At 35.3% G+C, this 26,247-nt stretch overlaps 3 protein-coding genes across 4 annotated transcripts; all 3 read left to right on the forward strand.

The window, feature by feature from the left end:
• The first annotated feature begins 785 nt into the window (after nucleotides 1-785).
• LOC111505356 (uncharacterized) lies at nucleotides 786-5,608 on the forward strand. The gene is made up of 2 exons (XM_023160147.2): nucleotides 786-1,321; nucleotides 4,945-5,608. The coding sequence occupies exons 1-2, from the start codon at nucleotides 823-825 to the stop codon at nucleotides 5,367-5,369; spliced, it is 924 nt and encodes a 307-aa protein (XP_023015915.2). The 5' UTR covers nucleotides 786-822; the 3' UTR covers nucleotides 5,370-5,608.
• A 3,682-nt stretch (nucleotides 5,609-9,290) lies between these two features.
• Nucleotides 9,291-12,082, forward strand: LOC111505350 (uncharacterized). Its single transcript, XM_074182840.1, has 4 exons — nucleotides 9,291-9,453; nucleotides 10,333-10,686; nucleotides 10,959-11,120; nucleotides 11,712-12,082. The coding sequence occupies exons 1-4, from the start codon at nucleotides 9,291-9,293 to the stop codon at nucleotides 11,972-11,974; spliced, it is 942 nt and encodes a 313-aa protein (XP_074038941.1). The 3' UTR covers nucleotides 11,975-12,082.
• A 4,179-nt stretch (nucleotides 12,083-16,261) lies between these two features.
• LOC111505352 (uncharacterized) lies at nucleotides 16,262-20,904 on the forward strand. Of its 2 annotated transcripts, XR_012467399.1 has the most exons (3): nucleotides 16,262-16,594; nucleotides 18,788-19,377; nucleotides 20,042-20,178. XR_012467399.1 is itself a non-coding variant. In XM_074183136.1 (2 exons), exons 1-2 carry the CDS (start codon nucleotides 19,188-19,190, stop codon nucleotides 20,473-20,475), a joined length of 624 nt encoding a protein of 207 aa, XP_074039237.1. In that variant the 5' UTR covers nucleotides 19,052-19,187; the 3' UTR covers nucleotides 20,476-20,904. The 2 variants fall into 2 exon arrangements, 1 of the variants encoding a protein (XP_074039237.1); XM_074183136.1 differs by lacking the exon at nucleotides 16,262-16,594 and having other exon boundaries at nucleotides 19,052-19,377; nucleotides 20,042-20,904.
• Nucleotides 20,905-26,247: the final 5,343 nt, after the last annotated feature.

Consider the following 26,247-nt stretch of genomic DNA (forward strand, 5'->3'; position numbering starts at 1 on the left):
AAACATTAATATTTCATTTGTGTTTTTATTTTCTATGATTCTGCATGTCATTCTACCTACCATGATACATCATTGACCGAGAAATGAAAAAGACTGTAAGTTGAACCAAAACAAACATGGGCGTGCCATTTGGAAAACAAAAGTTAGGGGTGGTTTCTTGGGGGTTGTTTACCAGGGGGTGGATTTTGCTATGCTGCATGAAAGTGCTTGTGTTCTCCTATGATACATATTTTTGTTTTAATTTTTGTTCTGCAGGTAACTGCGATATCTGCTGGCCTAAAAGCTCTGGGACACCCGGTATATCTCCAGAACCAAAAGAGCTATATTCGATTTTTTACATCATTGAATAGGTGCCTAAAATATGCAACTTTACCACAATTCAACCGACACTCTATCTCTTACCGTTTACGAGATCCCCATGTACAGAGACGAATTTAAATAGCCCTGTATATTATATTATATGAATCCCAATAAACGATTACACTCGTATTACCCGTTTTCTTTATGTGGAATCCATTATTACTCTTAATCGCATTGTTACTGTTTAACAAATAATACTTCGGTAATTGAACAAACTTTTGTTCTTCAGTCCTGATGAATGGTCTACTTACAACAATGGGTGGTTCAATGTCGAATCACTCCACTTTTTTCTTCCGACAATTATAATTTTGAAGGTTGGACATTCTCACGCAGACCAGAAGTATTATTCATCAATAATGAGATATTACCTATTCAACCAAAACGTTTCTCCACAATCATTTCACTATAAATACATTTTGAATAAATAAAAGCTCAGTTAGGTACCTCAAGCAACGCATAAAAATGTTGTCTTCACTTTGTTTCTTATTTTTTATTGCATGTACCTGCTATCCTGTGGCTGGAGACCTGGAGGGATATTTTGGAGGGCACGGGCCCCCCTTTGGAGGACTCGGATCCCATTTCGGTGGAAGACCTGGCTTCGGGGGATACAAACTGATCCATGAAGGAGTCGGTTTTGGTCAACATTTCGGCGGAGTTGGACCCTCTCATATATCTCCTGCTTTTTCCCATGGGTTCGGAGGAGCTGAACTCCACGGAGGTTCAGAAATAGGTCATAACAGTTTTCGGGGAGGAAGCAAAGCTTTGAATGGAGGTAATTTTCATAAATTACATGGAGTTTCGAGCGGAGAAGTGAACCACGATGATTTAGGGCATTTCAAAGGGGAAGGAGCGTTCAAGGATGTCAAAGGGGAGTCTGCTCATTTTTATGACGCAGATGGCGGAAAGAATGCACATCATGATGGGAAGAATTACTACGAAGGAAAACATTTTGGAAATGAAGGTAAGTGATTTTCTCGTGCTAATGGAGAATCCAAGATTTTTTTCCGTAACTTTTGAATCAATATCAAGAAAATTATCATCACTATCTTCATACTGTAGTCGAATCAAACTACCCTGTGAAGTGACAATTATTTATACTATAATTCCAAAATAGTAGGCACTAAATTCTCAGAAATGACTGACGTTCTGCCTTAGTCTGTCTCTTGCAGTGGCGTAGGGAAATTATTCTAAACAGATGAGGAAACATAATGATAATATATTTAGAATCACAACCAATGACAACAACGTTTTTGTTTTAATGCTATAATATTTCTGAGAATTCAGTGTCTACCAAGGGCGTCGCCAGCTTATGACTAAGGGGGGGCAATGTGGCAACATTATTTCGACTGGTTCAGTCGAAAGCATGAAGCGTTACATTTTGGAAGTCTTTGCCTCGATGATGATTGTAATAAGAACGGTTTTGATATCAATGTATAAAAATTCACAAGCCCTCGACAGCACAACAACTAAATCAAACTTTTGCACACAGTACAACAAAAATAATATTTAATTAAAACATAACCTGGGGGTATTTTTTGCAAAACTTTCAACCACTTTATGATTGAAATTATTTATGTTTTTATTTACTATAGCTCTGTGTACACTCGTCATTGCCAGACCATTAAGACGATCTTCTGCCATGATGCTTCTCAGCCATGTTTTCAGTCTTCTGAGGCTGCTAAAGGATCGCTCTACTGTACAGGTCGTGCATGGTAGAGCGATCAAAATTTTCAATGCTTTTTCCGTTTCGGGAAAGAAGGAATTTGTTTCTTTTAGGACATCAACAACTGTAAGATTTGTTAGATTTAAGCCTCTAGTGCCACAATTGCTGCCAAAGTTCGATTTCATTCTTTATGTTCGGTAAATCATAAAACTGGACAATAGATTCACAAGTTTGTTTCAGATTTTCAGTTGTCAACTTCTGCATCTGCGTCGGGTGTAACTTAGATAACGTATTTCAAGGGAGGTGATAATTGAATCCAAGTATGGTATTACTAAAGACCTCTTTCAGTATTCTGAAGGGCTTTCTGCTGGATGATTGTTTCTATGACGTTGTTTCCCCGTAATACGCGGCATAAATGTAATATCCTCCTCCAGTCCGCATGCAGTTGGAAACACTTTTCCGAGTTGCACTATTTCCTTCCTGAGATAATGTTTGTAAGGCCTCCAGAGTTATTGGAAGATTTTTTTAAAAACTCTGACGGTGTTGTGTTTCTCACTCCATCTTGTATCGCAAAGTCTGGAAGTATCAGGTATCAACTTCCTCCTCAAAACTGATTCCCGAAAAAAGTTTATAGTACCTTTGGCGGTTCCCATGGCATTTCTAATTTCAGGAAGTGAATTTCGATCATTGATAGATTCAGTTTGTGGGAGGAGCAATGAAAGCAGGGGGCTTTGGTGTACATTTTGTGTAAGATCGCTTGTACCCCTCTGTCTTTTCCTGACATCGTTGAACAACCATCAAAACCAAAACCAATGCATTTATTTATATTCAGATCTTCGTTTGTCAGAAACTCATCTATGCTATATGCAATCGATTTCGCATCCAAATCTTTCAGCTCAATAAATCCGACAAACATTTCTTGGACTTCCTGTGTTTCTTCATCAAAATATCACATACCAATCGATAGTTGTTCTGTGCCAGAAATATCAGTTGTTTCGTCTGCTAGCACACTATATGCTGCTGCTTCTCTCACTTTTTTCATGATATCAGCCTCAATAACGCTTCCACAAATACCATAATTTCATTTTGAATATCTACTGAACGGTAGCTTGCATTTTTTTTCCTTTGCTCAATGTGACTCTTTAAAATCAAATCTCCCGCGTCAATGCGCAGCCTGTCGTAGAAAGAAATTCAATGCACATAACACACACACACACACACACACCATACCTACATCATACGTAGGTACTTTTACATTGTTTGATGGCAAATCTGATATAGTCGTGATGATAATGGCGGCGATTTTAAAAACGGATGTCAAAATCTTGATATTATTCTGAATATTTCAATACTTTCTACAATATACATTGAACCTTGTGAATTTATTTACGTTTTGTCATGCGATGCGGAACTTATTAATAGGTAAGGAAGTCAATTACTCACACTTTGGTCGCTTTGCGGCTAGCTACATTTGATCTCTAGGTGGGGCAATGCGAGCCCCCCTGCCCTCCGTTGACGACGCCCTTGGTGTCTACTATTATGAAATTGTACTATAGATGTAAACATCTGATTGCGTTGGTCTATTAGTACAGTAGATTGTTATTTTCATGTCCTCGAATTCTTGCTCAACATAGACATGTGACTTCAGAGTGTGTCAGAAGTATGAACCCACAAATATTAAGCTAGATAATGTATCACCTCAGTAAAACGAGCAAATCGGACAGTTGATTGTATTTTGCGAATTTGGAGTTCTCTTCTAGAAACATAACTTATTTGAATATGTATCACTAAGATAACAAAAACTCTGGCCATCAGGTTTTGAATATATTGAGGTTATGTACAATCTACGACTATATTGCTCAAAAGATAAAAGTGTCTACAAGCTATGATTATTTTTCTTCATCCCCTTCCATTATCATTTCCATTTTTTATCATGCTCACCCCTTTATTCGACTACATCTAGTATGAAAACTTTTCATTTATTTCAATAGAAAATTGAAACCGACAAAACTTTTGAAACAACTGAAATCAAATCAAATATACTTCATGGTCTGAAAAACGTAATTCTCATTGACAAAGTTGTTTACAAATAAAAAGAAAAGACAACGATCATCTTTAGATATTTATCGATTTAATAAATAGTCAGGTAGGAAAACTAATAATAATTATAATTAGAATACAGTAGACGCACAAATAATTAAAAAAAATGCTGCAACATTTTCATCTTACTGGTCAACAGATATATATAATTCAAGTACTTGAAAAAAAGTAAATATCATCACAATACACATTTTTTTCATTCATAACACCGAAACTCATTAACAACAAACATTTGCAATTATAAAATGCAATTGCATGTACAAAATAGGTTTTGAAATTATCAGTATAAACAATTGCTTTGTACCAATTCATAACAGTGGTTAAAGTTACTAAGATACATTAACAACAAACATGTGTAAATATAAAATACAAGTTCAATATAAATATAAACATATACATTCTAATGATAATGTATAGATAACTAGGATTTGAAGAAAAAGTCGGATTTCACAAATTTAAAGTTCTTACAGTAAAATTCATGCAATAAATAGAAAGCAATCGTCAATAGAATATTTTTACGGTATGTTTGAATTGTTTATTATAATCTTAAAATTTTTATCTCATTTGATAGGTGATAGAATAATTTGTTACCGTTATAAAATATGGTATTTTTTATTTGTGTCGATGTTGGAACTGATAGTGTCATATTCAAATTCAGTGCTAATATCTTCCTCTGCTTTTTCTTGTTCATGCCTTTCATCAATGAATAAAGACTATTCATCATTTTCATTTCAGTCATTAATCCTCATACAGTCGAATTTTAATTTTTGTCAAAACCCACTCGTCTAAACAAAACTGTATTCAATGAATATTCCACTTAGGAAAAACCGGTGCCGAGAAATCAGCCAAGCAAGGTCACAGAAAAGGACACACAGTGAAAGGTTTCTCCACTTCCCACCACAAGGACGAATCGGAAAAAACAGAAGAGTTCTTCGACGAAGCCCACGACGAAGGTGGCAATGCCGCTTTCCATGGCCAGTCTGGCAAATTCGGAGAAACTGGAGCCTCTTCTTCCAAAGGTGAACACTTGGATGGTAAATTCAAGGCAGGAGAATCTAAGAAAGGGTTCCACTTCGACAAGGAGTCCGTTAACGGCAAAGTTCATGGAAACCAGAGACAATTCGGTGGCAAAAAGTTTAACAACCATGGGTCGGCGTTGGGGGAGCACAAAGTTTTAGACGAAGATGATGTTGAAGCCCACCATGAGTCTAGCAAGCTGTTCGAACATCGGCCAAGTTTTTATTAGAATATTTTTAGAGTTTCACCACCGTCCTACATATCACTTGAAATGATATGAATGTCTATTTAGAACTGTAGTATTATTGGAATGTTTGGCAAAATAGTAGTTTCTGAAGGTAGTTGAGAAAGGACGATTTGGAAATGGGCCTTTTTCGAATATAGGCCACCAAGTTTTTTAGCCATATCTATTTATTAGCAATATTAACTTATATTTACTTTAATAAATCATCTGCTGCATATTTTTTATGGCTTTTCATTTCATAGTATAAAATTTTAAATATAATTGTGCTTTCTTTCAAGATAAAATTGAATTAAATTGATTTCCAATTGAAAATAATTAGGTCTGTTCTCTTTTCGCTTTGTACAAGTCAAATTATCAAACATGAAATGTTGTTGAATGCACCTTCATGCAGACGATACTACAAATTAATGCTAGTAAATCGAATATTCTATTCTTTGATCCAGAAATTAATAGAAATTTGGTAAAAAGTCTGGTGGAAATTTGAATGGGATAAGATAAACTCGAACTGGTGCTAAAAACCTAAGAGTCATTATGGATGAAAATCTTCGTTTAGAAAAACATGTCAATGAACAAATTCGCAGAGCATATGGATGTTTCAAATTAATTTACAGTAGTAGAGAATATTTATAAAGAAAAATCAAATAGATGCTTTGCGAGAGCTTGGTTTTGTCCAGTTTTAATTTCGCAGATTGTCTGTATGGTCCAAATCTCACAGTTTTTCATAAAAAAATATTCAAAAAATATAAAATTCTGTTTCAGATTCATTTTCGGTATTCGTAGATAGAAAAGCATCACCCATGCGTTCAAAGTTATGAACTAGTTGAATATAGATTCTTTTATTCAATTCGGTTTATTGTCCCAAGAAACAATGCATGCTTATAATTAGGGACTGTAACTAACTACAAAGTATAATAAAATAACCAGATGTTTCTCTACTCTGCTAGTTTATATCATAGTATAATTAAAACAAAAAACACCATAGAATGAATAATAGAGGTCCAAGAACTGTTCCCTGTAGAACTCATAAAATTACGACTTTATGTCGCAGTTTTGGAATCTGTCAAGGAAGTTAGGAAATGAAGATAATCACTGAAGAAAAAACTGATTATAATACTTAGATTTTTTCCAACTCTGAAGAAATTTCAGAAACTTTCAAATAATTTCTCAGCTCTCTTTTTGATGGCCAAAATTATTCAATACGACAAGTTACTGATGAATAAAACTTTTTTTTTTGTGAAAGATACTTTGATTTAAGAAAAGGTCGACAAAGAATCCTGATTTCTTTAATAAAAAATGACTTTTGTTCAATATTGCATATGTTTTCTGAAAATTGAAGTTGAAATTATTGGTGGGATATAAAATTAGAAACTGAACGACTTTCTTCTTGGGAATTTTCAGAAATTTTCATAAGAAACTATATTTTTTGAAAATTTCTTAGAGAAATGTAAAATTTGACAATTTCAAAATAGGACGTAATAACTGAAATGGGTTTCTTATTCAGTCATTTATGATAATAATAATAATACTGACTTTTTTTCCATTTTACATAATAATAAACCTGAATGAGTTGTTGGCAAAATAAACGGAGTTCAGCTTTGTTTAAAAATGATATGGAAATATTTTTTGATTATACAATTGAGCTGCTCTTTCTCTCAACCTCATAACGCGACATATAAAAGTAAATGAATAAAAAAAATCTTAACATACTTATCGAGGGGTGTTCTGTTTCATCAATGGAATCATTTTCAGATTCTTTTTAAACTTATCTACCGTCATCTCTTTCAAACTATTTCATTGTAAATTTTCGAAATCTAATAACTGTAAAATGTTTCACATTGTTGTGTTTTATGCAATAGGGGTGTTAAATCCTTTAAACCTCAAGTTCAATGTATATACATCAATTCGGAATTATCTTCATTTCCTAACTTCCTTGACAGATTCCAAAACTGCGACATAAAGTCGTAATTTTATGAGTTCCACAGGGAACAGTTCTTGGACCTCTATTATTCATTCTGTACATAAACAGTCTCATGATAAATCGATCTACAGGTGGATGATAATATGGCAATACTTTATGAGAACGAAACTTGGACAGATGTTAAAAATAAAGCCGAACAAGACTCACTTGGTGTATGTGACTGGTTCAAATTCAAAAGGTTAACAATGAATGATGAAAAATCACACTATTTACCATTTACATCATATTTCAACTATATAGTTACCCGAATTAGGTCCTTTGGTGGTGAACAATGTAACACACATTCTTGAAAAAGATAGTACTCAAGAATAATACAGAAAACCTGAAAACATTATATCTTGTGTTAGTACAATCCCAGTTATCATTTGGAATACTAGGATGGAGTGGCGTATCTCCATATAATATACATAATTTGAACGTTATGCAAAAGTGGATTTTGAGGATAATTTACAAAAAAATATAAGTTATTCCAGCGGCTTATTATTCTTGAAAAAAAGACAAATCTTCACTTATCGGATTCTGATCAATATCCACAGAAATAAAATAAAATTGCAAGCAATTGAACACTATCACAACACTAGAACAAAAAATATATCGATGAAACGACATGTGGAAAAACAATTAGTCAACGGTCAGTGGAATTTTCAGCACCAAAAGTTTATAATCTACTTCCTGATGATATAAAAATGGTTAAATCGTATACATCCTACAAATTCTATGTGAAAAATGGTTTATGTGTACGAACAGAAAAGTTTTCAACGATCTCAAAACTGCTACGCTAACTAATGAGTTGCATACATCAGATTAACTTATTATTAGAAAGAATGAACTAATTTTAACATATCCAGAAAAACTTCTGGAAATTGACATTACTTAACCGATTTTGGCAATATGAGTACTCTGGCAGTTTTATTCTGATATTTATTCCGAAACTACTCCTACTCCAACTGTTTCATTTTATTTTATCTTAATTGACGTCATTCACAAAAATTTTGAATTGTATTTCATTGCTACACTTTTGAATTGCATTTTATTGCTTTACTTGTAATTCAATAAATGTCAGGCACAAGCTCCATAGGCTACAGCGACTCGTCATGTTTATTTCAGTGCTTGATATTGGTTCATCTTTTATTTTTTCATAGGTTTTTTTTTACCGAAGTATGCGCTGGTCAGGCCCTATCCCCCGAAGCCCCGATACATTCGGGAGGGCGCGCCAGCATTATCAACCAACGACCACTCCCCACACCGACAAGTGATCATTGGATCCGAGAATCATGCGCCCTGAGCAAGCGCATTGAGCCAAGAATGACAGCCTTCTGCATCTGTCCGGCTAAGATTTCTGCCTTAGTACGTCAGGCCAATATGATTTTAAGATTCGACGGTAGAAATGGCATCATTCTACCAAGGACTCCAATAATTAGAACAATAATTAGAATAAGATAGGTGTTGCTATTCCGAAACATCGATCTCCGCTATTGAGGATGACAGTGTTCCATGTAAGTAAAATTGTATCTATTTCATATATTATATTGTGTAGCAATCCTGTGAATGATATCTGATTCAATTCCGTAACGAATTTCTGGAATACAAACTGAATAGGAAGTTTATTTTGAAATTAATTTCTTTCAAACATTTACAATATAAAAAAATCCGTATTCATATAAAATATTGGAAATACTCCTCATCATTAACTTTAAATTATATTAACCAGTATCGATAATCTCCAGCAGGAGCTAATTGTTATTACACATCGATTGTGCAAAAATTAATTGTCTTCCTAACAACCTCAAAAGCCGTATTACTGCAGACATCCTTACTTGAGAAAGATTTACGTATGCCATTGTCTTTGTATGCAATGAAGCAAAAACAAATTTCCTATAAATAGTTGACGTTCTGTGTCAAGTGACATTGCGCTACTATTTCTTGAGATGATTGGTGTTCGGTTACTCACTGGGGTGGTTTTGTTCCATGCCTATCAATTTGCAAAAGCTGGTTTTCCGGGGATGGGTTCAATGGGGGGAGGTCAGCTAATGAGCGGAGTTGGCCTTGGAATGGGAAAGAGGATTGGGTATGGAGGAATTGGAATGGGAGGTGAGTTACTTAACATTATTTTTCATGCAGAGGTGAAATATCTGGCCTGTCTTTTCTATCACTCAAACAATTCTGGATGCTATACTATGTGACCATTTCCTTTTGGGTAATTGGCAAATTCATAACTTTACAATTGTCTTTTGAACAATCTGAAAAGTTACTACGTAATATAAAATTACTGAAGAATCCAATAAGTCAGTAGGCCGAATTTTTTTTATCACAGTTTGCTGTAATTGCTAATAAAAGAGCTGTATTGAAAACCAAACTTGTCAACTGTTTGTCCTGTCAAAGAAATGTTTATTTATTCCTCAGTCTAATTCTTTATCGAGAATTTTCCAGGCAGTACATAATTTCTTATTCTTTGCTATTCGAATCTGACTTCTTATGATTTCGTCTAAAACGTTCAAAAGAACTGGAAAATACCCGCCATTTGCTAGCTCTTCATTTGACAATGTAGACCCCCAATTCACGGCTCTGTAGTGTTGCCAATTTGTGGATGTTATTCGCTTCTGCGAAAGTTCATAGCCTATGGTGTTCACTGAATACCGCGAGGGTCAAAATGAAGGAAGGACAAACGAATCAAGCATTTGATTAGCTTGAGGGTGAACGGCGTGGAGAAACTTCACTGAAGGGTTACGATATCAACACTTTTTAGGTGCTTGTTACTTTAATATAGTAAAATAGTACCATTTAATATGCAATTTTGCCACAAATTGATTCCTATATACAGATTTACTCCTATATTAGTACTCAACCGCATGAATCATTAATAAGTGACTGATAGTTCTTGAATTCGTAAATCTGGAAAACTATCAGAGTCAAAATCATATCTCAGGAGTATTTTAGATGTGTAATCAACACTTTTTCTTGTGTTTTCAGGAGCAGGAATGGGTTTAGGGCAAGGGATGACTTTAGGTGGAGGAATGGGTTATGGAGGTGGAATGGGTTACGGTGGTGGACTTGGATTTGGCGGACCTAAAACCTTCGGAAGTAGTGAAATAGCCGGAAGCTCTTTCGGGGGAGAAAACAAGAATCTCAACGACATCTTCTTTCACAAGGGTTTTGGAAATCAAGGAGGCCAATTCAATCAAGGACAGTCGGGTTTTGCCAAGGGTGAAGGACTTGTGAAGGATATCAAGGGAAATTCTGGATTTTACAGTGGAGCCAACGGTGGAAAGAATATTTTTGAAGATGGAAAAATGTACAGGGGACAACAGCACTTCGGAAAAGAAGGTATTTATTAGGTAGTTCATCAAAATTCAATGAATCTTCGTGGATCCACTGCTATATCACGTGAAAACAGTTTGTACGTTTCATTTTTTTGACAGCTATAATCTTTCAAAAAGTAGGACAAAGCTTTTATGTATTCAATTTGGAAAAGCAGCACAAATAATGGAATTTTTCATGAGATTTTCCTAGTTTCTCAACCTGAAATTAGTTGTAGAGCTTCCTACTTGAAATGTACCTGCTCCTGCTCCAAATTTCAATTCACTATCAATTTTAAGGTACCAATTTGGGCCAAGAAAATGTTAAGAAGGGACATAAGAAGGGTCATACTGTGAAAGGATTCAAAACATCACATCAAAGCGATGAATCCAGCAACACTGAAGAGGTCTACGACGAAGCACACGACGAAGCTGACAAAAAGGCATTTGCGGGTGAAGAAGGTAATTGCTCTTCCCTTTCTTTCTCAACTCTATGCCTTCCTTTTTCAATTGTTTCTCGTTTGAAAACCAGAGACCAAACACCATCACTGATGAGACCTCTGGCGAGTCGAAACAGTGCTCTCTGGGGTTTGGGCTCTGATATTCTACTAGTTACCTTCAGTGAAATCTGCATTCAATAAATTACCAAATGAATTAAAAAATTGTTTTTCGTTAGTGACTTTCAAAGAGCAACTCAAAATTTTTCCCGTTGAAAGATGTTTTTATTCAACAGATGAATTATTTTCAAAATATGTGTCATGAGAATGTTCTTATCAATATTTTGAATATGTTTAGAATTCTTAACGGCGAGTATTTGTATTCCAAAGTCCTGAATGTGAACTTGTTCATTCTTTATAGTACCTATGTTTTTCTTTCTTGACTATTCCAATTTAATATTTGGTCTCTTGTGAAATAAATTATTATCATCATTTCATGCAGAGAAGTATAAAACAAGAGTCACCATTCCAGTGAACGGTGGAATAACCCCATTTTTTTTCAGTTTCATTAGATTTTTTTGGAAGCTACTCTATTTGAATTCTTTCTTTTTTTTAGGCAAATTTGGAGAAAACAGCCAAGGATCCTATAAAGGGGAGAAAGAAGACGTCAAGTTCAATAGCGGACAGGCGGCAAAAGAAGGCAACTTCAGAAATGAATATTTGGCTGACAAAGCAAACGCCGAACAAGGAAAATATGGTCAAACCAAATTTGCCGGAGATGGTACAACTTATGCTGTCAATAACGGCGGTAATCTACATAATAATGCCGGTCATCAGGAATATAATAAGTTTTATAAACATTATCCAAAGTACTTATAGTTAATAAATAGTTTATTTAATGTTCCATTGAAGTAATTATCAATAGTTATTTGATATTATATTCAATAAATGTCAGCACATAGCATATTATAATAAAAAATAAAGAAACTAGATACTTTGAATCATTTTTAGCTTTTTTTTAGAACCACATCTAGTTTTTCAAATTTAACAAATTCAGATTTATTATTCTAGATATCACTATAATCTGTATAGGTGATAATGAAGGTATGATATTTTTAATGCCGACACATTAAAATAATTTTTTCAGTGCCCTGGCGTGAAAAAATAAGTGTCTTCTTTTTTCTGAAATTTTTATGGAAAATATAACCAACGATAGATTCTTATGAAAAGAACGACAAAAGTCAGAATTTCGTTATAATTCCAAGTCTAACATTAATTATAGTAAACCAAGTGTACCTGAGAATGGAAACCGATCGCGACAAAGGAAATTATAATTTTAAAATAAAAACTAGAACACAACAAAAATGTAAGTAGATGAAATTCTATTACAACACAACAGACTAGCCTGAACGAATTTTTATTTTAGATAATTTGAAATTCTAAAACATTAATGATTGTTGTGGTTATTTATAGTGATGTGCGAAGAATTTTCCGACATCACTCCACTGACTCCGTTAGCCCTTTGTAATGACAGTGTAATTATTCTCATTTACTCTTGAAGTAGGTACTGCTATATACATATAACCGCAGGTATTTTAGTTTTTGAGATGTCAGTTGGATTCACTAACAAATAACCTTTGGCTATTGTTGATGATCTCCAATCCTCATGACTTTTCAACGTAGTTATAACTGTGCAAAGCCCACTAACAATGTAGCAAAACTTCTGCGGAAACAATGCCCAGTAAATTCTTGTGTATTTGGTGATTTTGATAAATTTGTAATTTCTCCAGACATGTTTCCAAATGAATGGATACCAAACCGTTACTCGTAAGCCTTACCATTAGTGTATTGAATATTACTGGAGTTTTTTCCCAACACCAAATCGTTATTTTTAACAACTCGACATGTGTTTCGATCACCAAGTGATCATCTTCAAAGAGGAAGATTAAAACTAGAAACTAATGCGAGCTAACCCTATTTATGCTATATAGGTATCCCATATAGGTAAACCTTCCAGGCGTACCACCCATACAGGTATACCAACCTAAATTAATTTTACAATTTTGCCTTATCTATCATTTTACGATATATGTTTATATAAAACAATTTTCAGCTATATAAAAATTAATTTCACAATATTGCCTATCCAAATTTATTTCTGTAATGTGTTCCTATGTAGTAATCAGTAAACCCAACATTATTTTATTTTAACAAGCTATATGTTATGCTCTTTGGTATAGGTCCGTCATTGTTATTCATAATATTATTGTGTTTACTTATTCCTACACTCTCATAGGCATCTAGTTGGCTGTTGTTGTTAACTTGTTTAACTAATCTTAATGAACTGAAGTCTATGGAATGGGTTTGTTGCAAAATATGATGGACGACTGCTGATTTTTCAGGTCTTCCATATTTTAAGTGTGCTATGTGTTCCTTATATCTTACTTTAATAGATCTTTTTGTCTGTCCATAATATTTTGCATCGCAGTCCTTACATTCAATTTCGTAAATTCCAGACTTTTCCGAATTCTCAACTTTGTCTTTTGGGCTTCCCAAAAGGCTCTGTAGTGTATGGCTTGTTTTAAAAACCACCTTCATACCTAGTTCCTTGAAAATCTTTCCAAAGTTCCTCGTATATTGGTGGTATGGAACTGAGATGTATTTATCTTGGTTTTTGTCCTTTCTGAAAGTCGAGATTTCGTTCATTCTTAACCTAAACTTTTTATCTCTCAGGGATTTCAAATCATTTTATATAATATCAGACAATGGAAGTCCGAACTAATGAAATTTATATTATACCACTTGTTTTTTTGGTCCAGAAACTCGCCTAATACGCAAAATACATCCAACTGTAAGAACCAAAAAAAAGAAACAGTATATGCTATTAAGAACAGTGCGACAGTACCTATATACAGCGAAATTGAAATACAAAATAATTTTTTGTGAACTTGGAGAAACTTATGATGCACTGTTTGGAACCTTTGGTTTAGTACTGGAGTTTTTTCCCAACACCAAATCGTTATTTTTAACACCTCGACACGTGTTTCGATCACCAAGTGATCATCTTCAAAGAGGAAGATTAAAACTGATTAAACTTCCTAATCTTCTTCTTTGAAGATGATCACTTGATCAAGTGATCATCTTCAAAGAGGAAGATTAAAACTGATTAAACTTCCTAATCTTCCTCTTTGAAGATGATCACTTGGTGATCGAAACACGTGTCGAGGTGTTAAAAATAACGATTTGGTGTTGGGAAAAAGACTCCAGTAATATTCAGCTTGGAGAAAGGTTAATTAATTTCGACATAATACGTTTAGTTGGATCTATTTATTGTAAGAAGATATTTTGTATCTTTCGTTTGAAGCTTCCTAATGGCAGAGGTTTATATTCAATGGGTATCCGATTATATGAGTAAGCAATATGATAAGTGAAAGATCCGCGAAATAGAGAAGTTTTATGATGTGGCATTGTTAAATGTGTCCTGAATCACAAGTTAAGATGGTGTACTTCAGTTCTAAAGGATATTTTTTCGAAAAGATAAGAGAGTTTTTTTTATTCCATATTCAACCAATCCACATTCCCGAACAGATGGAAAATGTGTTCCCGTTTCCTCGTACACGTAACGAGCCTAATGCATGCTTCCAGAGCTTTTGGAATCTAAAACTGTCATTCTTCAAAATTCCCGGACCATACACCACGTCTGCGTAGTTGGCATGTGAAAGAACTAAAGAATCGCAGAGTTTAGAAATGCTCTGTTGGAACATATCATTTTCAAATTTGTATAACCCCGTTTCAGAATTTGCGAAATGTGTATTTTAAAAATAAGACTGTTGTCAAGATATAGGCCCAAGTTTTTTGTAACTCCTTTCAAGGGAATTTCTGTTCCATCTATGCATTTACAGATAGGCAATATTTAGTTGACAATGATAATAGCATATCGAGATCGGTATTAATTTGCCATAGGGTCTCGTTAATTGAATTCTCGTCGAATTCCATGTACAGCTGAGTACCGTCGGCATAGCAATGAATGGTTGCAAATTGCAGTGACTTATGAAATTGAGACGTATATAAAACGGACAATAGAGGGCCTAATATTGAACCTTGAGGAACACCGTTTGTAATTTGTATTAAAAACAGTATTCCTTGTAATTTTTGTGCCTCTCACCATCAAACTAAACATGCTAAATAGCTGAAAATGTGGAAATATATTCATGATGAGTATACCAACATGAAAAAATAAATAAAAAACGCTAATCTAATGTACATAGCCCAAGAAATTCAAAAATTCACTCTATTTTTTGAAAGGCACACTATTTCGTCAGGTGCTTGGTTTATAAATGCTTTGATTTCATCTGGAGGAAGAGTTTCTGTCTTTTTCGATATAAAACCATTGCAGTTGCGTTTATTTTAACGGCATGGTTGATGAAAACTACTTCTCAACTCTGAATATTATGTCCAAAGCGAGGATGGTGTATATTTTTCAGCTAATTCGGAAGGAGTACACTTGTTTCCACTTTTAGAATCCATAAAAACGATATTTTTTAAAACAAGAATCGTCAGTTCAACAACAAACGGTCACATAATTGATGTGTTTCCAATAGTCATAGAAAAACCATTTTTACAGGTGAAAATTTGAAGAAACAATAAATTCAAAATAGAAATAGAGAACCAAAATATTCAATGATACAAAGATGAAAAGTTTTAAACTAATTATTTCACACTACATCCCGAAGTAAAATTCAACTTCAAAATTGTTCTAATCTAAATTTGAATATTTTTTATTTTCTCGAAGAGTCATTGAGAAATAACCGATTTCAGAATGAATTTCTGTTTGAAATTTTACTCGATTGATATCGTAAGAAAGTAAAATTTCAATACCAAGTCTTCCATGCAAGACATAGACAAATTTTTATCGGATAGACTCTCAAAAAACGACTTTGGCAGTTACCTTTTGACCCACAAAAATACAATACACGTTGATAATCAACAATAGACTAATCGGTTCAACGCATATTCACGGTAAAAATCCTTCAAAGGTTGAATTACCAGACATCCTCACCAACGAAATCAAAGACATCGTCACTTCCCGAATCAATCCAACTGATCACTTCAGCTATAAATTCTCCTCGACAATCGAAAACATTCAGTCTTCTCGTCTCCTCGGCTCATTCAGCAGAATGTTCAAATTCCCAGCACTCGCAATAGTTTTAGTGGTTCTTCGAGATGTCAAGTGCGGTTACTACCCTGTCGGCATGGGGTTGGCAGGCGGTGGAAATTTGATTGGGGTCGGAAAAATGGCCGGGGGGATGGGAGCTGGGATGATGGGGGGTGGAATGGTAGGCGGTGGAGGGATGATGGCAGGTGCGGGCATGGGTGCTAGAGGAATGGGGGCTGCAGGTATGATGGGTGCTGGGGGAATGGGCATGGGTGGTGTAAGCATGGCAGGAGGAGCAGGAATGGGAATGCAGGGAGCTGGAATGGGCGGGGCTGGACTTATTGGTGAGTAAAGGTTCTGATGAAATTGTGTTTTGATTGATATTCCTGAGGTTCTATACTAGTTACATACCAACTGGTATGTAACCAGTAGGTATGTAACTATACCAGTTACATACCAGTAGTTACATACCTACTGGTGTGTAGAAGTCTTGCCTATTGCTTCCTGTGATGCAGTGTCTCGTCTCACCTTCGCATAAAACATGACGAACTGACTCTGTTGCTTTATTGTATTGCCTGCTGCTAAGCTCTCCGTTATACAATCCTATTTCAACGCATCGTTTAATCTGAATGAACAATGTCCACCGTAGGTGCGTGGACAGTAGGGTAGGGATGGTCTCACTTCAGACCACCCCCCCTTTTCCACTTTTCGTCATCACCTAGTCGACCAATCAGACGCTATCGCGCGCTCAGCGGGAAATTCAAATTGTTCTCAACGAGATTTGGTACCTCCAAAAATATATGAGCCCCGATTAGGACCTCGGTGTTGTCCTCGAAATAGGACCTCGAAAGGGTCCTCCCAAAAAAAATGGGGATCGAGATAGGACTTTGAATTAGAATGAGGTATCCGAAAATAAATGTTGGAACCTCGATTTGGGCCTAGAAATAGGACCTCGACTTGGACCTCGAATTAAGATGAGGTCACTCCCCCAAAAAAAAGAGCTTCGATTTGGGCCTCGAGATAGAATCTCGACTTGGTCCTCGATTTGGTTCTGCCGAGTTAAAGCAGTTCTTTCAGTTTTTTTTCAACCGTGTGCATTTCCAAATGTATTTATTTATGTTTATTACTGATGCATTTTCTGATCTGATTCCATACCATAGATTGTGGTACCCACAGAGCTTGTTCAGATTTAATATATGGAGCTGATGATCCGTGACTCATCAGTGTTTTCGATGCCCGTTATTCCCAAGAGTCCAGGCAACCGGTATGAAATCAATGTATTTCAGTCCATCAGTTCTTTTATTTCTTCATACCATTTCCAAAACACTCTCGATGTCACGCTTGTGTTCATCATTGCGTTGAGTACAGCCTGACTGTCTGTGGAAATATTGATTCATTCATTTTGTTGAGCGTTGTTGATATTTCTTGTGCAGTGCAAGACAGATCTGTATTGACCGAGCGGGTTGCTGTAATGTAATATTTTGAGGTATTTCAAAAATGTTACTGAAATGTATGTAGTAACCTGCAATCAGGTGGAAATGGTTAACTGATTCAGTATGCTTTGACAATTTTCTGTAGAAATGGATCTATGAAGAATCTGCACAACTTTTATAGACGGCAACCTGAAAAAAGTTCACTAAGCAAAGTTACGAAGTGACATAACCTTTAGAAGAAGTCTATTTCATCATTATTAATAATTTTCAGCTATATTTTTCGATGAAAATAACGTTCATTGTCATCTCTGAAAAAGAGTTAACATATGGAAAAAATTTTTCTATTTGTTTCACTTTGGTCAGAGTTTTTGAAAGAATATTCACGCTGAAATGTCTCTTTTTAATTTTCTTTTTCTCTGGTGAAAAACCATATACGACAGAGAATTGTTCAAAGTAAACAAGTCATCTTACAACAGAATATTTGCTAAATCAGTAGCTTTTCTGCTTTTTCGTGTGGTTCTTTGAGGATGTTTACTCCTTAGTGGATCGATAATTAGCGTATTCGATTTGTCATATACTTAGAGGTTTCAATGCCTCACCAATATTACTTTTCCTCCAAAAAAAATGAGCTGAGAAAAGAAAAAGAACGATAGATCTCGATATATAGGTTTTTTTCGAAGTTTTCCTAATGACATCTGTGGAATATTCGTTTCAAATTTTCAGACTAATCGAGATGATAAGGATCTTGAATATGTGTGCTCCTTCAGTATACAATGAATAAAAAACCACCAAGAAAAGAAAAACCTTGTGGATAGTTCCTACAAAATTTAGGTATCTTTTAATGGATGTTCGTTCAATAAATTTGATTCCTAGAGATAAAGTGTTCACCTTCTAAAAATTTTTATTTCAATTCATTTGGGCTGCAAGTGAAAACTTTTCTTCAGAAATGGCTACTTATATATTTGTGTTTCAATAAATTTGATAATTTTTAGATTCATCAATACAGAAAGTGAGCAGTAAGGTGGAACTTAGCTTATGATACGTTTTCATTTTGTATTCATCACATTTTTTTCAATTTCAATACTGAGACAAAGTAATTTCCAGGAATGGGAACAGGTGCTGGAATAGCTAGCGGAGGCGCGGGTATGATGACTGGAGGGGCAGGTATGATGACTGGAGGAGCAGGTATGATGACTGGAGGCGCGGGTATGATGACTGGAGGAGCAGGTATGATGAGTGGAGGAGCGGGTATGATGACTGGAGGAGGAGCAGGTATGATGACTGGAGGAGGAGCAGGTATGATGACCGGAGGAGCTGGTTTGATGAGCGGAGGAGCCGGTATGATCGGTGGAGGAGCAGGTTTAATGGGCGGAGGTGCCGGTATGATTGGAGGCGCTGGTTTGATTGGAGGAGCCGGTGGAGGCGCTGGTTTGGGCATGTACGGATATGGAGGTGGAGAAGTAGATCAAGGAGCATACAGCGGGGGAACCAGAAAGTTAACGACATGCGTTATGAACAGGCGCACGGTAACCAAGGTGGACAATTCGATAAAGGTGAATCTGGATTCAATAAAGGTGAAATTGCCGCCAAGGACGTGAAGGGTGATTCAGGCCACTACGCAGGCGCCAATGGAGGCAAGAACTTGTACGAAGATGGTAAAATGTACCACGGTGCACAAGGGTTCAACAAAGAAGGTAAGGATAAGATTATTGAAAGTAACATTCAAAACAGCAGCAATCAAAACTTGAAAATCATTTGTAGATAGAAAGATAGAATAAAGGTAAACGCAAGAATAGTATAGTCACAAGTTTTTCTCCTGATGACATATTAATAATCTGAATTATACTACAATCATCCAGTAAATTGAAACAAAAACTAAGTAGATTTAAAAAAAACATAAAGAGTGCATATCGTGCTGATACCTTCAGTTAAATTTTCAGTTGTTAAATTTCTTTGTTGTGTTGATTTGCATTTTCTATTATTTCATATCAGTTTGGATCCCAAAAATGTTTTGACCTATAATTTATAAAATAATATGTTCCAATGATGTTTACCATTATGGAAGCTTCCTTTGCGTTTTTATTCATTTCCTTCAAACCGAGCATGATGTTATACCTACCAATTTGCCATTCTACTGGTATATATTCGTTCTCGGTAAATATTCAGAAATCAGTAGCTATTTTTTTTCCTTTCTCTACTTTTATTGGTCTAATGGCTAGTCACTTTTTGACTTGAGTATGTAGTTTTCCAAAATATTGTTAGTATAATTTCCAAATATTATTCCCGTTCGTGAAAACGGGTATCTCTTTTACATCGTTTAAAGCATTTCACTAACATTTGACATCATTTCATTTCAAGGCAAAAACGAAGGTCAGATGAACATGATGAAAGGCCACAAGAAAGGGCACAAAATCAAGGGATTCAAGAACTCTCATCAAAAACAAGAAACCGGAAAAACTGAAGAGTTCTACGACGAAGACCACGACGAAGGTGGCAACTATATCTTCAACGGACAGTCTGGAAGTTTCGGTGAAAACGCTGGATCCTCGTACAAAGGGGGCCAACAAGACGGCAAATTCAATACCGCCGAAGCCAAAAAGGAAGGGCACTTCGTCAACGAACTCCTTGCTGACAAAGCTAACGCAAATCAGGGCCGTTATGGAGAAGCTAAGTACGGGGGAAATGGGGCAACTTATGGAATCAACAATGGAGGCGGCGTTAACAGCATGGCGGGACATCATCATTCCAGCAAGTTCTTCAAACATCATCCCTTCTATCATCACTATTACTGAAATGACCTCAGGAAAATATTTTCGTAGTTAATCATTTTAATGTTTAAGGTACCTACATTTTACAATTATGAACAGTTTCAACTGATCTGTCATCTAACTGAAACACATCAAACTTATTATTGTAGAGACGTATTGACATACTCAAGATACCATTATTATGACGCCGTTTCATTATTTTTTTCAATAGGTATTGATAATGTTCAATCTACAACGAAATTCTGTGGAATTTTAAGCAAACACGTAGCTATTTAAGACATAATTAATCGATAGCTTTAGCTGATAATTCGTAATAGATTTTACTGGTAATATTGAATTATAAGTAATTTATTTCAACATATAGGCAATTATTAACGCATATTTTAAGTACCGAGATTGATAATGATGATGAACGCTATGACCTGGATTATTCTTTGCATATAAAAAATCCAATAAAAATGAATGTTCAACGTGAATTTGATCTTTTATTTCGCAGTAATCACCATTATATCATCAATTACATAGGCCAACCATGAAAAAACTTTTTTACAAGACCAGATTTGGATTCAGCACACATAAATCTATAAAAATCAGCTATTAAAGTAAACAAAGTTTTCAAAAACATTTTTTTTATTGTAGTATTCAATCAAAATATACTGTATTGTCAAAAACGAAATTTTAATGACAGCATTGGTAACCTATCTCCATACTCTCGTGACTCTCAAAAATCAAAGAAAAACCGGTGAAAAAAAGAGTATAAGCTTTTTTTTTATACAATATTTTAACCAATGCCAATTTGGCTTTCAACAGGCAAAAGGCACAAATGATGCAATCTTTTCCTTTTTTAAACATGTCTACACACATCTCAACAATGGTAGTTCGTAGCTGCAGTATTCTGCGACTTTCCTTAGTTCTTGAGGGCTAATATCTGCACATACCTGTCGAATTCTTGCACAAAGGTCATTTCTATCTCTTAAGCGGTTTTTGTAAACCTTTTGTGTGAGAAGTCCCCAGAGAAAAAAGTCCAAAACTGTGAGGTCTGGAGATCTGGGTGGCCACTCTATAAACGGACTACCACGGCCTATCCATCGGTTTGGAAAATGTTGGTTAAGCCATTGTCTCACAGCTCTGGCATAATGAACTGAACACCCATCTAACTAGACAATTAAATTTGATGGTTCATTGATTGGCAGCTCGTAAATAGCATCCCAAAACTCTAGTGTTTAAAAATAAATTCTAGAAACCTCTGCGCATTAATGTTTTCCTCAAAAAAGAAAGGACCAATAATTCGTTCGTTCAATATCCCACAGCAGACGTTGATTTTTGGGAATACTGGCTTTTACAGTTTATTACCCAGTTAGGATTATCCGCTGCCCAATAGCGACAATTCTGTGATGACACTACTCCATTTGTAGTGAAAGTGGCTTCATCGGTATATAAAATATTTTTTGGAAAATTTCTATTGTTCAAATATTCCCCTTGGACCCATAAATAATATTCCAGGCGTCTTGCTTCGTCGCCTTCTTGAAGTGTGTGTAAAAATGTTGGCTTGAAAGGTTTAATATTCTTCGCCTTGAGACATCTCCGAATAGTTTCTCGTGGAATATTCAAATCTAAAGTGGCATTCCTTATACTGACATTAGGATTATTTCCGAAATAATCTAAAATGATTTGATCATTCCCGTCATTCCAGTTTCGTCTTTGTACAGGATTACATTTTAGCATCATTTTTGATACTGCACCAGTTTCATTGAATATTTTATTTATTTTATTTACCGTACCGCAGCTAATACGAGAACGATCTGGATGCATCTCATTAAATACTCTACAAACCTCTCTAGCACTTCTAACGTCATCTCCCGAAAGGCGTACAATTTCAATTTTCTCTCTTACGCTCAATCTTGCAGCCATGTCACAAAATAATTCGAAGATCTGTAAGGTGAATATTGTTGACAATAGTACACTTAAATCTTTCACAAGTGTCAAACTGTAATATCATTTCCATGGCAACTAAGATTTAAATTGAAATATTAGGTCTCTTAGTTTTAGTTAATTTGCGTGAAAACTTGAATGTAATTCCGTTATTCTCATTGAAAATATTTACGCTATTTGATTTTTTTCATCTGGCGGCACTTTATTGTTGAAATCATAAAAAAAATATTCTCATGGCTATATCTGTTGATATAGGGTGTTTTTTGTGACTGTTAGCTGTGTGAGTTTTTCGAATTTTTGAGTTGTCATAACTTTGTTAATAATGAATATTTTTTCATGAAATTTTGGTCACACCTGTTTAGAGGCACTCTGAATCCAGTGACGCTAATAAAAAATCCCGATTTTCGAAAAAAAATATCGTAGTATGCCCTGAAACTTCAATAAACATTTCAAATTGTGTCCCAAGGTAGACCTTTTAGTACTTGACATTTCAAAAAAAAAATTATTAAAATCGGTTTACAATTTCAAATTTTAGGGGGGTGCTTCCATTAAAAATGGGTCACACTGTATGTAAATGACCTTATTACTCTCTCAGTTCAAGGAATTTTTACGATCTTCGCGGATGACGCACGCTTCTTTGGATGGAAATACTTCAAATATGAAAAAAACTACCTATCTCAAGGGATTTAGAAGTCGTGAAAAAATGGTGTGAAGCAAACTACTTGTGCTTTAATATCAAAAAAATTAACTTACCTTCAGCTGTAATAATAACAATTTATACTTGAATGGACAAATTCTTGAGAATAAAAACCGCGTGTTTCACAAATCACCGACCAAAAATTTCTGAAACAACCTAAAATGTCTACGAACGACAACCCTCAAAAATCAAAACCTGTGCTGGCTGAGGGCTAACGAGGTCTTACCTTTTAACGTGCGGTTCCTAGCACGGATTGGACGATAGGCGGCAATAATCAATCGTCGGCCCCTAGGGCTTGAACCACCGTTTCACATAGCAGTTGATCGAAAGAGTAGAGTGAAGCATTTACGCCAACCCAACTGGCTACCGTCCCATTACGAATAGATTTGGGTGCTTCAATCAAATACATTCACCAAAGCTAATTATTTAATGTAATTGCAGAAACAATGACTTTAAAGCTACTAGCAATCATTTACAACACATTGAAGAAAATTGAGCCTATTATACAATCACATTTATAGTAAAATCTATTGTCAGCAACAACATAGAATAGATGAAGTATAAAATATATCTATAACAGCCTTAGCTCATTGGATCAAGTTTGTCAGTATAAATATGCTGAGTTAGGGAGATTATTGTTTGTTCAAAATGTGTGAAACTTAATAGCAATAGTGACAAATGAAACCTCGAGTCGAGAAAATATTTAAACCTTGGTAGCAATTTGATCACTTTGGGCTACTCTAAATCATCTATTTCTGACTAGAAATATACATTTCATTTCAGTGGGGTCAACAATGAACCTTGTCTTCAACAAAAACTCTTCTATTTTGCATTACAAACTATCCAACTTGCCCATTTCTTCCAAGTCTCTGGAAAAGTAATCCTTCCACTCAACTCACTGTTCTGGAGATGATGGCATTTCATCCAGGAATTAGTGTTCTCGCCCATCGTTGTCAAGTTCCGTCGAATAACTCAGGAAATTTTTTGAAGCGTTGGAGAACGTTTTGAAGTAAATATTTTTCATTGTATGGACGTGGAGGGTCCATTTGAACAATCAACTGAGTAGTGTACAAGCAGTTGAACGAATTTAAATTTTAAAATTTCATACTAGGAAGTATTTTATACTTTAAGAGTTGTAGAAATAATGTTCCCTCTTTGAATTCAATTTATTATTATTACTTGATTTTTACAAATTACCTGTTTTTATAAAGTTATATTGTACTGTGATTGTTATTTTAAAATCACCTGTTTTACTAGAAGTAATGTTATAATTATTTTTTTAATCTACCTATTTTGCCAGAGTAAATCATTTATCTAATTGGGTTCTCCCATAATATGCCAATAATCAACATATTCATTACCTGGTTTTCTAAAAGTAATGCATTGTAATTTTTCTTTTTCAAATCTAATTGTTTTTTCCAGAATGAATCATATATCCACTACCTAGGCTGAAAAGTCTCGGGCATAACACATAGATGGCGCCAGTCTCATTGTATTCATCGCTTTTTCAGTTAGTACTAATCTTCGAAAGAAGGATGTTGAAATTCCATGATATTCTACTCAGAAGTTTGTGAGCTACTGTGCTGAGAGTGACACTACTTTTGTTATTTTGAAAACAATGGATCAAAAACGATTTCGTGTTTTAATTTTACACTGCTTCTTGATTATTACTGAAGTTTTTTCCCAACACCAAATCGTTATTTTTAACACCTCGACACGTGTTTCGATCACCAAGTGATCATCCTCTTTGAAGACGTGACGTGTTTCGATCACCAAGTGATCATTCTCTTTGAAGATGATCACTTGGTGATCGAAACACGTGTCGAGGTGTTAAAAATAACGATTTGGTGTTGGGAAAAAACTCCAGTAATATTTAGTACTATACTAAAGATTCCAAACAGTGCATCATTACTGCTTCTTGATGGGAAAAATACCGTTCAAGCGAAGCAATGGTTTAAAAAGTGGTATAAGGACTCCGCTCCATTAGAAACAACAGTTAAATGTTGGTTTGTTGATTTCAAATGTGGTCGTAGAGACACCGATGATGCAGAATGCAGAGGACCTCCAAATGAGGCAGTAATACCAGAAAACATTTTGAAAAATCCACAAAATCGTTTTGAATGATCGAAAAGTAAAGTCGCATGAGTTAGCTGACATTGTAAATACAGGTTGGGCCATCGAAAAGTTGACATGGAGGTTTTGGGTACTAATCTTGCAAATCCGAAAAAAACGCTCAGACAGGTCGATTTTTATTGGGAGAGGGACAGTTTTTTCCCTATTTACAGCGTCGTCACTTCAATCCCGGAGCAGAGGGGTGAACAACCCTTGTAATTTTAATAGGGAACAAATGAGACGACACAAGTGACAATTCTGGCCATGTTGAGCTTGAGAAAGTTAGCATTTGTTTCCGGGGTGTCACGAACTAGCATTCGGCGTATTTTTAAAACCCACAAAATGCATCCTTACAAGCTTAAATTAACACAAGAACTGAATGAAGATGATTTCGATCGACGCTTACAATTTTGCGAGTTGGTTAATGAACGAGCGGTGGAAAATCCACATTTTGTTTTCAACATTTGCTTCAGTGATAAATGTTCTTTTTTTTAAATGGCACAGTTAGTCGCCATAATTGTCGCTATTGGGCTGATTCAAATCCTCACATTTTTCATGAAGTGCATACTCAACGTCCACAAAACTTAAATATATAGCCTGGAATTTTTGGTGACCGTATTGTTGGCCCATTGTTTTTAGAAGGTAATTTAACCGGGCAAATGTATCTGGAGCTTCTGGAAGATCCTAATAATCCCCTTCTCACTGATATTATTGAAAATGACCACAATTATCGGGAGGATCTGTTAATATTTCAACACGCTGGGGCTCCTCCGCACTATGCTCTGCCTGTTCTGCAGTATTTAGATCAGACTTTTCCGGATCACTGGATTGGGACACCGGGCACTATCGAATAGCCACCACGATCACCAGACCTTTCGCCGTTAGATTTCTTTCTGTGGGGTCATTTGAAAAGCAGAATTTACTGTACTCCTCCTGTATCACTCGAAGATTTACGACAACGAATCACAAATGAATGTCGCCAAATCACTCCAGAAATGCTCCACAATGTTCGAGAACGTTTCCAGCAGAATCTCTATTATTGCATGGAAGCTGGA

The sequence above is a fragment of the Leptinotarsa decemlineata genome, unplaced genomic scaffold (genome assembly GCF_025532065.1).
Source record: "Leptinotarsa decemlineata unplaced genomic scaffold, Ldec_3_MD MMD2_tig00026330_RagTag_RagTag, whole genome shotgun sequence".
In the NCBI taxonomy this organism is placed as follows: domain Eukaryota; kingdom Metazoa; phylum Arthropoda; class Insecta; order Coleoptera; family Chrysomelidae; genus Leptinotarsa; species Leptinotarsa decemlineata.

What these genes read in the sequence shown, in the direction of transcription:
- LOC111505356 (XM_023160147.2), top strand. Translation starts at nt 823, where the DNA reads ATGTTGTCTTCACTTTGTTTCTTATTTTTTATTGCATGTACCTGCTAT. An exon ending in AAAACATTTTGGAAATGAAG is followed by an intron (nt 1,322 to 4,944) that starts GTAAGTGATTTT and finishes TATTCCACTTAG; the next exon opens with GAAAAACCGGTGCCGAGAAA.
- LOC111505350 (XM_074182840.1), top strand. Translation starts at nt 9,291, where the DNA reads ATGATTGGTGTTCGGTTACTCACTGGGGTGGTTTTGTTCCATGCCTAT. An exon ending in TGGAGGAATTGGAATGGGAG is followed by an intron (nt 9,454 to 10,332) that starts GTGAGTTACTTA and finishes TTGTGTTTTCAG; the next exon opens with GAGCAGGAATGGGTTTAGGG. An exon ending in GGCATTTGCGGGTGAAGAAG is followed by an intron (nt 11,121 to 11,711) that starts GTAATTGCTCTT and finishes TCTTTTTTTTAG; the next exon opens with GCAAATTTGGAGAAAACAGC.
- LOC111505352 (XM_074183136.1), top strand. Translation starts at nt 19,188, where the DNA reads ATGCGTTATGAACAGGCGCACGGTAACCAAGGTGGACAATTCGATAAA. An exon ending in ACAAGGGTTCAACAAAGAAG is followed by an intron (nt 19,378 to 20,041) that starts GTAAGGATAAGA and finishes TTTCATTTCAAG; the next exon opens with GCAAAAACGAAGGTCAGATG.